Source organism: Calonectris borealis, chromosome 3 (genome assembly GCF_964195595.1).
Source record: "Calonectris borealis chromosome 3, bCalBor7.hap1.2, whole genome shotgun sequence".
NCBI lineage: Eukaryota > Metazoa > Chordata > Aves > Procellariiformes > Procellariidae > Calonectris > Calonectris borealis.
In genome coordinates this window covers 38,031,031-38,043,669 of record NC_134314.1, presented here as the reverse complement: position 1 = coordinate 38,043,669, position 12,639 = coordinate 38,031,031, and the positions used below count along the sequence as shown (strand labels likewise).

Here is a 12,639-nt window from a genome sequence, read left to right as displayed (position 1 = left end):
TCGAGATCCCAGAAGACACGTAGTAGCAACATCTACTAATCCAGAGTACCACAGCAGCATGCTCAGGAGCAGCGTGCAACATCTCTCTGGTCACTTCTGTATGACAGCGTGATGTTTAGTGGCAGACTGGAAGTCTGATTCACCAACATTGTGTATAACAGGTCACCAGTAATGACGACTTACTCTTACATCTTTGATTGCCCTCCTAGTTGTGCTGAGTTCCTAGACAACACTATGCAGTGGAGATGATGCCACTGTTCCTCCTAGTTAGAGCATCCCTTCCTTGTCTGTCATCGTAATACTTCATGTCATGCTCCCAGAACTTGCATTGCTCCTCAACAAATATACAACCCCCTGCTCATGCGCAGTGACCACAGCCATCTACTGCATCAAGTTATGTTCCAGTGCACTGACTGATATTTGTATATTTGGAAGCAAATGCTTGTATATTATAGGTATATGACAGATTAGATTTAATTGCTAATAAGATGCTGGTGGGGAAAGATTGTTAGACCCTTCACTGCGTGGTCATCTGCATAAACAAGACCTTTAATTTGAAAATTCCTCTCCTGCACCCTGACTGCCATCTCAACCACACTAAATTTCCATTTTGCCCTCCTAGTAAACATCTGTGCTTATGTGTGTGTGCGTGGCTCACACTGTTTCCGCTGTGACTGAAATGGGACCATTCCCACGCTACTTTGAAGCTTTGCATTCTTGGCTCTTGAGATTACCTGCTAGGAGATAGCTGTGGCCATGTCTTCCTTTGATGAAGATGTTCTTATCTTAAGTGAGATGTGGAGTGCTTCATCTTGCAACATTTCTGCTACCCCCCCAGGCAGAGAGAGAGGGCGAGCGCACAGGAAAAATGACAACTTGTACTTTCAAAATCACAACCTCACCTAGGACAACAGTTGATAACAAGCCCAAGCAAAACTGAACTACTGACTCACCCTCCCCTCTCCTGGCCCACTGGAAAAGATTGAGGATTTCTGTACAATTAGTAACACTGGCTTCAGTGAAGACTTTTTTGTCATTAAAAGAACTGGAGCTTCTTTAGCCTATACCTTTATTATAGAAACTTGCCTCCATTTTTTTTTCCCTGAGTTAGGCTGCTTTTATCACTGGACCTGTGGTGGAAATAAGTGGCATGTGTTTCCTTGTGTGACTATATTAATACGAAGTACAGCACCACATTTTTCACATATCTGTACTCTACAATAGTTGGCTAACTAAGACTGAGATTATGACTTACAAGTGCTTTCTAGCAAAAGTGAAATTTTAGGTTTTGAATTAAATACCTTCATTTCTACAAAAGGCATTCCACAGAAAAAAAAGGTAGAAATATTGATATAGATAAGGACACAGATATATGAGTGTGATGTCCCATATGACTTTGAAATCTGATATTACTTAAACGAAATAGATGAATGCTTTCTCAGAGAATAGTGTGTCTTCTTAGTCCTTTCTGGGCAAGTGAATAAGATCACTGAATTATCTTTGTTTCCAAAGTTGTTTATTAGAAATTTAAAAAGTTGTTTATTAGAAATACACATTTAGCTGCAAGCGTAAGTCTGAAACCTACTGTTTAAAGAAGATCAGGACTGCAAAAGCCAAGCATGCTAACATTAGAAGACGTTAAAGTTAATACTGCATGTGCAAACCGGCTCCAGACCACTTCTGTATATGTTGTAGAGGTGGGATTAATCTCACTTCTACCATCGAAGGTTAGGCAATGAATCTCAAATGGTCGGGTGGGCTCCTTAGCTCTATCAATAGGCAGAGGTAAAGCACTTCATAGTGTGACTCATCCAAACCTTAGGTGTCTAAGAGAAGGGAGGCATACCTCCCTCGGAGCATGCTCATCTCTCTGTCTGTGCTCTAGAGGGGGTGCAAGTGACTTGCTTGCAAGGTGGATCCCACCATAGCAAATGGCATGTTATTTTTGCCACAGGATCACTGCCTTACTCAGTGCTTACTGAATCTTACTCTTCAGTATCTTCTCTTTGTATCCTTTCCCTGTAATGTGTAGGCCTCTGCATTATTTTACTATGTGATATTGAATATAGCATAGAACACAGAATTACTCATTTTCAGTGGGACTTTCTAAGGTGCTTAGGTACAGCATTTCTTAGGTCTTCACAAACACTGATTAATATCTTCAAGATCTGACATAAAAAGAGGCAACATTATTATGACTTCTTTTTACAAAGCGGCAAGATCAGAGCCATTGAAAGCTTCCCTGCACTTTGGATGTGCACAGACTGATTTTTCAGTGCTTACAGCACTAGACATCAGTTTAGAGGTGTGAGACGCAGTTTGTTGTGACCTGGATTGCAGCTGTGAGAGCCTAGGCTACTGACTTCTGCAAACCATGCTTCCCCAGGCCCCATGTTTGGACTATGAAAAACGAAAAACTTCTATTCCAGTTAACACTGTTAGTAGCAGCTTTATTCTGGGACACATACCACTCCGGAGTGCCTAGAATAATGCCACTTGAGTTTACGTGGTTGCCCCACAGTCTGTAAGGTGTCATTCGTCCAATTTAACTGTGAGAGCATTGTTTCTGTCACTGCAGACCCATTTTAATCTAGATTCTGCAATGTTGGTGCTGCAACAAAAGCAGCTGAGCCTTAGCAGTCGGCAGCCTCCTCCATTGCACAGTCATAACAAATCCCCACAGCACAGGCCATTCTTTGCCCCACATAAGGTAGGGAATCCTGGGGGGAAACCACAGGAGTTTGTAATCACGTCATTAAAAGAGCTTATGATAATATTCAGAAGGAGGCCGGAGTAAGGTTTCAGAAGCGAATTGAATTTACTTTTTCATTCTTGATTTTGCAAATGTAGTTTTCTTCTAAAAAGTTAAAAATATTGTCATACAGTATTTTGAAAAAGTCAGCAACTGGGAAAGGAGAGGTGTCTCTGAGTGAAAGCTCTGCCTGGGTCATCAACAGCGCTAGGTACTTTATTTGGCAGGTCTCCATCAGCTAAGCTCACATTCTAGGTGGTGGCAATACTGTCATCTCCTGGGCACTAGAGGGGGATGAATACACATACTTTGCTGGTGGACTTCGCACCTGGAGAAACAGTGCTTCTGCTTCTGGTTTCAATTCCAGAAGCTAAAGGAAGTGGTGACAAACCTTTCTTTCCTCGTTGTTTTTCTCTTTTTTTTTTTTTTGAGGGGGGTTGGGGAAATTTTCCCTTATCTTCCTCTTGCCTTCTGTTCATTTCTGTCTCTGCTTCTCCATTCCGATGCGTTATTTCCCTTGACTTCTAAAGGCTGTCTTGTGCTGTGCCTTTCCTCCTTCCAGAGCTCTTGCTTTTGCTCCTAACTTCTGCTCATGATCCCTCACCTCTCCTGTTCCTGCCTGCCTCTTGTATCTTCACAGCCTCCACCTTCATATCTAATTACATTAGATACAGATTCTTACTCTGCCCTTAGGAAGACAATAGTATCTCAGCCTCTTTGAACAGGATATCAAGCAAATGATTATTAACATTCATGCTCTCTCTGTAATCAGGTCTGTGAGATGGGGAATGTTTGGTTACATAGAGCTTTAGCTCAAGGTTGTTGAGTTTTTTAATGGCATATGTACTAAAGAAGATGTGTTTTGTTAAAGACCTGTTTAAGGACTGAATCTTGTATTCAGAGCACACTGAGGAGAGGTCCATGAGTATCAGATCTTGTGGGAGTTCCCTTTGAAGCCTAGTATTTGTCTCCCTGGTAGAAAGTAACGCAGTCTTGAAAACCCAAGGTGTTGACCATGTCTTCACTGTGGGGTGCATTCTTTTCGGACAGCTGGTTACATAGACACCCATCAGCTAAAAGAGTAGTCAACAAATACAGCATTGTCTTCCAGATGAGCCAAGCCATGGGAACTTGTTGGCATTGTGCTCTCCAGTTCAAAGAAATTTGAATTGAAGCCATTGTATACCTTGAAGATAAAGTCAAAGACCTTGAAGAGGATTTCAATAAGCAGTAAAGCTGCGAGCAGAGGCTGTCTACTGAATTGTGAATGCTGTCCTGGGTTCAGGTTGTTGGTGAGTCACTGAGCAGGCCTTTGGCTTATGAAGGTAAGCTGGACACTACACAGAAATTAGCTCCAGGAATAAGCTGCTTCTGTCCCCCTCTCCTGCTTTTTTTGGTCTCACTTTTTGCTCCTGTCTTTAACCACTCATGACTATTTCTCATTTTACATGTTTTCTGTACTTTTTACCTCTATCCAAAGTTCCTTACTGTTCCCACTGAGCTGAGGGTGTTTCTTCCCCTCTCTGCTCTCTTCACATCCGCAGTGGGAGCACTGAGGTCAGAGCAGGGATCTTCTTCCCATTCTCATTGCAGAAGCTGCTGCATGTGCAAGGCCAGCTGGGTCCCGCTCTGCAGCCCTGCCTGCGCTGCGCTGTCACCTGTGCAAGTGGAGCGTTTGTAGTAGCCAGAAGGCAGAAGCTGCTAGGACTTGGGAGGTGTTTAAGAGAGAGTAACTCCTATGTCTACTACCATATGATATTGTCAATACCAAATGCACAAATACAATTTTTGGATGTATACTGCTTGGGTGAATCTTAAAAAGAACAGACAAAAAGCTAATCTCTGGAACTAACATTTCCATTCACTAACACAAACAGCTAACCACGGAATATCCTATTATCAGGCACTACTTGATCTGTGGCAGTACTATTGAACCATTTTAACAAAAACTTACTGAAAACTGCTAGCCTGAAGGCTTTCCATGGAAAACATCAGTCCAAAAAGCTTAATTTCTGAAAGGTTTGGTTAGCTTGTAACATAGGAAGGTGAGTTGTGTTTACTGTAGAGGTTGTTACTTCCATGATCACTAACACCGAGGGGCTTAGTTGGTTTGTCTTGTTTGGGGTTTGCTTTTTTTCCCCTTATTTTTACAGTTTATTCCTCAGTTACCAAAGTGAGGAAAAAATGTGTGGTATTTAGTCAAAACTCGTCTTATTTAAACTTCTTTTTTCCTTGACTGACTTTCTTTTAAAGTCCTTTGAACATCCATTTCTGTATGTAAATATGTGTTGATACATGCATATATATGTGTGTGAGTTCTTTTTCTTACGATTTTAGCTTGTCTTTCTAAGGAAGCGAGGATTAAGCTATCATACTATTTGTCCTCCTGTCTGTCTACCTGCCTGTCAGTCCCCATTTGGTGAATTTGAGCCCCCTTGCCAAACAAAACTAGATTGGACCCTCTGCTGAAAAAACTCAGAAATTAATTCCTCTAAGTTTCATGGAAAACATTGGGAGAGGAATGGGGCAGGAAAGAGATACAAATAGCTTCCCTTACTGCAGCTAAAGTATAAGCTCAATGTTTTTCTTATCCTGACGGATGACCAGTCAGCACACACATAGCTTGGCGCCAAACCCAACACATGATGCCTCTTCTCCAGCCAGACAGGTAGGAGACAGCGAGATGTTGTGGGGCGGGCCATAGCACACTTGGAGGTGGAGACGTGGAACTCCTGCAGTGAGAGATGGAGGAACAGATTCTACACGTCTGTAGGAGACCATATTTCAGCATTTCTGCTGTCTAAGGAACATCTGCCACGTGTTGCAAGGGAAATTAGGGTAATTATAAAAGGGTGCAGGGAGGGCTAACGGGGAAAAGTCTTAAATATGTAGGAAACTGGACTACATTGGTTCTGCTGCTTATGGCATAACACAGTAGTTTTCAGCCTTTGTTATTCCCATTCTGGAAACAATCCTGAACAACGGCTTTTGTCTAGTCAACAAATTTTTGAATCATGTTGTTCAGTTTCTTAGTCAGGGAAGGACTTTGTGAATAATGGGAGATGGATTTAATGCCCACAGTTTGCTACAAGACTAGAAAAGGAACCTATAAGAAAGCAGTTAGTAAGGGGGAGCTCCATCAAGCAATTATAGCCAAAGACTAGAGTTCTCAGTGGAACAGAAAAGGGGTTGGGATCAGGGAAAATGAAGGATTTATGCTGATTTTACCATTGATCAGCCTTTTATGTATCTATTCATCTTCAATTGGTGATGCACTGAATAAAATTTACCACTGTCCCTTTTCCTGAAAGCAAAAACTTCTGGAAAGCCAAAAGCAAATAGTATAGTTTTAAATCGCTTTAAAAATGATCACTAGAAATAACACAGTTGAACCTAGCACAATGTAAAGTATGCTAGTGCTCCTAGACAGTCTTTCAATACATTAGACGAAAGATTTTTGAAAGGACACAGAAACATGAAATGCTTAGATTTCTCTACTTTTAATTCTAAAATATTACAAAATTACTTCATCATACAAAAAATACATATGGCTTACAAAGATGCATCAATGATTTGTTTGAAATGTGTTTAGCTCATAAAATCCTCTCATCTCTTCAAAAGTAAGTATTTGAGAGTACAGATATCTGTTTTCAAAGCCAGAGTGGCTTGATATATAAGGTTTCTAGAAGTAATACATTTAGGGGGGCCTCTCCTAGGATGGGCCTGAAGAAGAGCTCTTCAATAGCATCAATGTCTCGAAGAGAGGCAATTAGCTGAAGAATCCGAGCAAACCTGCCTAGGTTCCAGTGGAACATCGTTGAGATAAACTCCATCAAGGCTTGCTGAGCTTCCTGCTGCAGTGTTTGTACATAGGGGAGACATTTTAGGACATGGCATCCTGTCAAAACAAAAAGTAAAATAATAAATCGTGAATAAACACTTTCGTTCTGTGCCCTTCATAATGATGGGTGTCTGGCTTTCTAACTTGTAGTACTACTTTCTCTAGAAAACAATAGAAGCTTTCTAAACATACCTTTTGGAAAAAGAAGATATGTGTAGTTCAATAATTTGAAGAAACTTTGAGCAGCATTGTAAGCACATTGGAATCTAGCCTGTTACATTAAATCCAGCTCTGAAATGGTAACAGGAGCTAACTTTGACTCAGTACAGATGGAGAAGAAGCTTTATAGTGTTGTCTATCCACCAAATGATGCTGAGACCACAGTGTGGGTAGGTGAAAACATTCCAGCTGTAATCTAAAATAGGTAGGCAATATCAGGAAGATGGAGGTGGCGGTTTGGAGCTGCGAGCAGGCTGGCAGTCTGAAGACATAGGTTTCCAGTCTACCCAGCCCTATCTCCCCTCTAGCAAGCTTCTGCTTGCTAGACTAAGCTGGGGCACTATGATTTACCGTGCTATCTAGATATCTTCATTTACCGTCTAAAAAGAGCATAAAGGTTCTCTGTGAGATGTAACATGACCCACAGGAGTAGAATAAATAATTGTATTTGCTGGTTTTGTACTCCCTTTCCTCAGCCATTTCTGAAGAGGGAGAGGTCTCTGCCCTATGGAGTCATGGTCTTGAGCCTCAATTACATACCTACCTCAATTACATCAAACCTGCTGGTTCACTGAGGGTCTTTGTGGGTGCCAGGGCTCAGTTCAAAGGTCACCCCATGTTTATCCTTTGCCTCTGGTGGAATTGCCGTGTCAGGTAGCTCTCAGCAACCTGTTGCCTCCTGTCCTCACCACCTGAGGATAAGACCATCTTTTCTTCCTAGAATTGCTGCAGCCTGGACAGGGATAGCATGAATCCCCAAGTTTTGACTTCTGCCTCTCCTGCCTCCCATGTCTTACTTTAACCTATCTCCCAGCACACACTCCAGGCCCGTTTACAGTGACTGACTCCATACCTCCCTGGGATGGGATCTGAACAGCTTAGACCGGGGAGTGTTTCACACAGGATCATTCATTTAAGTGTGGGAGGTTCTGCCTTCTTGCCTAGTGCCCTGTACTAGGGCAAAACCAACCTGGTTGGGTTTTTTTCAGTCTGTGGCTGGCTGCCCTTTGTCAGTCTTCAGCAGCTCTCTTCTCCCTAGACATCACTGCCAGAGGAGAAGCCTCAGTAAAGCCTGCAACCAGGCTAGCCAGAAGTGAAGAGTTTGGAAAAGTCATCTTCTCCCCCAGGATTACCACCAGCTGCAAGCTGTGAGGATGGTTCCAAGTGTTAGATTTTTCATGGAAAGAAAGTTGTCAGGATTTTCTGTATTCAGGATGAAATTGCAATTGCTTATGTCCCTTCAAATTTGCTTAATTTCCCCATTTGGTCTTCTTTTATATGTAATCAAACGCTGGTTTTAATTTACAAATAATGAGAAACTTCTTGTTCTGAGATCTGTTGTAACAATATTCAGTCAAACACATGTTTCCAGCTGAACTCTAAACCTCTTAAGAGCATCTTTTTTAACAGAAGTCCTGTCACACCCTTGATGGAGTTTTATATATATATAAAACTCCATAAAAATACATATATATGGCACTGATACAATAACAGCATTGTTTTTCACAATTCGCATCTCTTCACTGTGCAGTTCCCATTGCTTTTCGGAAAATTGTCAAAAGCAGCAAGAGCAGTTTCACCTCACTCTGTACTGTTCATGCACGGTGGGACAGACCTACCTGCTCCTTCCTTTGACTTACTGCCTGGGTCCTTGCAGGACTCCACTGGACCCTTCACCCATGCACACTTTGACCTCTCTGAAGTCACCTAGCCAAAGCACCCCTGCGAAGAGCAGGGATGGCAATGTGTTCTGGAGAGTCTGGATTCAGTTGATGCAAGGCTGCCTATTTCCCCTCAGGGGTTGGGTGCACGCTTTCTCCGTCGCAGGTTCTTGCTGGTCCAGATGTGGTCAGTCAGTAAGTAACCTGGCCAGAGCCTCCCGCACAGAAATACTGCGCAGATTGTGCTTTAGTGGGAGGACCTACACTCCATGCTGCCTGCCACCCTGTCCCCAAAGGGATTTTTTTATGATAGTAAGCACAATCTCTATGCCACAAGAAATCACTCAGGGCACAAGCAAAGCTCTGCCATACTTGTTTGTCATGCTTCTTGCCCAGGCACTGGCCTCGCTGTGCTGCTACAGCTGCATTTCTGGGTGCCCTGCTGAACTCCAACTCATAACCCAGCTCTGGACTGCTCCATGCCTGGTCCTTCCCCTTTGCCTCAGCCAGTTTTGGTGGTCCTAACAGGAATAAAACGTTCAGGGTGGGAGCCCACATGAGGTACTCTATGATCCGGGAGAGGGTTTAGTGTTGTCGCTGCTGGTGGCTGCCTGAAATCCTTTTAGAACTGAGGCCTGCAAGATATTAAGATTTGGCCAAACATCAAGCCAAAACTAAGAGGGCAGCTGAAAATGTGCTGCATGTACGTAGAAAACATTTTTTGAGTTTGGTGGATAGTGTTCAAAAACTATTAAAAATAGTCATTGTGAAGCGATAGCTGTACAGTTTTGTTTGCAGCAAAACAGGAAGAGAAAGGGTGGTTTGGGCTGTGTATAAGCCCTGAGTACCTGTTTCAGCCCAGAGGTAGACCGTGACTCTTTGTTCCATCTGGAGTCAATCTAGGCTTAACTGAAGTCCTCCCAGCCGCCTTCTGCATCCCATGGAGAAAGGCACCTCCAGAGAATACGGTCATCCCATCTAAGAACTAGGGAGTCCCCCTGAAGCTCTGGCCAGTGTCTGCAGACAGCATGAAGCTGGGCCTCTCATATGGCACCCTGGGGAAGCAGCAGGCATTAGAAGGCACGAATCCAGACCATAACACTGCTTCTGCTGCTTTCTCCTTAAGTGACAATCGCATTTTATCCACAGAGATAATAAAAATGCCTGCCAGTTAAACTGTGTAAGCTGCTGCAGATGAGGGATTTCTCCTCTTATCATCACCCTGGATATAACCAGTCGTTTCTTTCAGCCTGTGAAAAACTGAGAAAATAACTTGCACTGAAACGAACTCCACTGGTTTGATGCTGCGGCATAGACACACAAGACAATACCAAACATCTGGATGACATTACATCTCAAAAATCAAAATTTGAATCCTATTGGAAACAGATATAAAGTCACTATAGCCTTTGAGCAGCCTATAAACCATTCGCCACAACAAAAATCATGGAATAACTGAAGCATTCAAGTATCCTTTTGGTGCAGTCCCAAGTATAGCACGCTGCTGACAGTGCAGCCAACAGCAGTCATTGCTGTGGAAGGAGTCGGGGATCTGAGCCAGAGCAGACTGGAGTCAATAAGTCTTTCCACTTACTTTAGTGGACTTAGAGCTCAGCTTTTAATGACTCACGCACTCCGTGGTGCTGACCTAGGCAACCTTCCTTCCTAAAGAGGCTGAACTTGGCACCAGAAGTGAGAGGATGCAACCACTAGTCTGAGTTTGCTCCGTGACTGCTGTCCCAGGCTTTGGATGTAGAGATACTAAAGGATAAATAAATAAATAAAAGCTGTGTAACCTCAGCGCAGTATCCATTTGCCTCATTGATGAAAATCAGATGATAGATATTATTTTGTCTTCTCGAGTGTTCTTGCTACAGAGGAAGTCTTTGTTAAAATACTTCTAATACTCACATCACGTGCCCGTGTACCATCTCTCCTTTGCTGTGCTACGGGTGAGGCTGCTGTATTACCTTTGAACGGGAAATCAGTTTGAAGTGACACGGTTAATTCTTTATGACTTAAAATTTGTCTAATAGAAGCTGGTTTGGCTTACAGTGGGTAGCCTACTGCACACATCCAAGGAACCTAAATAAACTACTTAAGGCAGAAAATCATTAAATTGTGGAATATAGTTTTTCAAGAACATTTAGCTATATTCATAGAAAAGAGTAAAACTAAACATTTGTCTATACACAAATGAAAATGCCAAATGTCCTTCTAGGCACATAATCATCTATGTAATTTCCAGGAGGACTTACCAGAATTAAAAAGAATAATTCCTTTAAGATAGGCATATTCTTTTGCACTTATGTTCAGGTCCCAGAATTTCCACAATAAATTCTTCATCTTCTGAACTTCTGCTAAAGATGCTTCCAGTGACGCGCTGCCCAGTTCATTGCTAGCTGTCAAAGACTGATTGAGGAGGATTTTTTTCAATAAACTAGGGGCTGAAATCTCTCTCAGGTCAAAATCCACCCCTTCTTGTGCCATGCCCAGGACAAAAAGCAGGGCCCAGTTCTGCTGTACGAGGACAAGCTGATCCTCCAAAGGCACGTGATAAAAAGAAGGCAAGTTTCTAATAAAAGTTAAAGTCTTCAAGAGCACTTCAGAAGCTCTTCTGCTCGTGGCTTCTGGCGTTTTCAGGGCAGCTCTTCTCCTGTCCATACAAGAGCAGCCCTTGCTTCCCGTGGAGCGGTGGGGACTGCAATACTGCTGGTGCCACTTGGTCTCACTTCCATGCTCTTTGTTAAGGATCTGGTACAGGATGCTCTTAGCATGGTGTGCCTCACACTGACATTTCCCAGCTTTCGCAGCTGGGACCTGGGTGGCCATAGAGCCAGATTTCCCTGTGGCAGGAAACCGCGCATGGAGCTATGCATCAAGAGCAGGGGAGAACATTTCTGCCACACAGCGAGGCATTGTGTGCTTTTTATATACACAGGTGATTGAAAAGTAATATGACCCTGATCTGGAAAGTTACCTTGAACTTTATTTGCACCAGTCTGTTTCGAACGAGGCGGGGCTGCAGGCTGCCGGTGTCGCGCAGGGCTGCCGTAGCCCCGGGGGAGCGGGAGGGCTCGTGCCCGCCGGCAGCACGGGCGCTGCTCAGCGCTGTGCCCCGCTGCAGGCAGGCTGTGCCTGGCCTTCTGCCACCATGCCAGTGGCTCTGTGCTGCTGCCACCAGCAGTGGCAGTTTTGCAGAGGCCAGCTGTATAACATGTACAACTTGCCCCTATATTTTTATTGATGCACTGACCTTGCCCACTAGCTAAGGCTCTGGAGTGCACAGAAATACATCTATACTTATGAATGATGCTGTGGTAGCAGTCCCTTGAGTAGATGCTTTTATTTCTTGTGAAAAGGAGCCACGTGAAGACGCTGTGGGTGTCTACCATTACTTTTCACAGAGCACTTAGCAGTGTTCATGTTTTACACTGTAGCTAAAAGGACGTGACACCTATGTCAAGGAGCTCAGAGGTGAAAGTCCCAGGGATGGAAATCTCATGTATAGGAATTATTTCATATTCCTGGGAGATTTGAGAGAAACTTCAGAGACGTCAGCTGCTATAGCTCATTACAATGTTATCTCCTGCATTTCACATATGATAATTTCAAACACAGACTATGCGGACTTCTCCTAGTCTTGCTGTGTGATTAAATATTCTTCATACAAGCTGTGGAAATAAAACTGATGAAGAAAGAGAGCAAAATGGCAATTCGTACTGGTGTGTGTGTGAACTTTTTTAGCAGAGCAAGAGCTGAATGATAGAATTGTCAGGACTCTTCAGTCAACATCAGGGAAAATTAAGTAGCAGGAATGCAAAGAACTCAGCCTTAATAAGAAGAAATTGATACTTCAAGTTTTTGTTACTTCACACTCTCTTGCTTGCTCTTATATAGGGGAAGAGGTACTAAGTTTTTTCACCAAGCATAATGTTTACGTATTCCTACCATTTGGGCTCTTAGAGTGTCCTAACAAAAAACGAGCATTAAAAACAACAGCTCCAAGAGGTACTTCTATTAGATCTCCAAGCCTTAGGTGTGTAAAGGCCATCCCATCAGATGCATAGCCGCAAATTTGTCCTTTGCTACAAACAACTGTTTGTTTTTTCCGTGCTGGGCCATTTTAAAATTTCCATTTATTTACCTCTCCACGATATTTATGT

At 43.0% G+C, this 12,639-nt stretch overlaps 1 protein-coding gene across 1 annotated transcript; it reads right to left on the bottom strand.

Moving 5' to 3' along the window:
- Window positions 1-6,402: 6,402 nt before the first annotated feature.
- Window positions 6,403-11,305, bottom strand: LOC142081333 (nuclear receptor subfamily 0 group B member 2-like). Its single transcript, XM_075148036.1, has 2 exons — window positions 10,732-11,305; window positions 6,403-6,650 (listed from the first exon to the last, which is right to left on the bottom strand). Exons 1-2 carry the CDS (start codon window positions 11,303-11,305, stop codon window positions 6,403-6,405), a joined length of 822 nt encoding a protein of 273 aa, XP_075004137.1.
- Window positions 11,306-12,639: the final 1,334 nt, after the last annotated feature.

Excerpts from the sequence above, each read along its gene's own strand:
- LOC142081333 (XM_075148036.1), bottom strand. The coding sequence starts at position 11,305 with ATGGCCACCCAGGTCCCAGCTGCGAAAGCTGGGAAATGTCAGTGTGAG. Across the intron at positions 6,651-10,731 it reads AATTATTCTTTTTAATTCTG|GATGCCATGTCCTAAAATGT; the intron begins GTAAGTCCTCCT and ends TTGTTTTGACAG.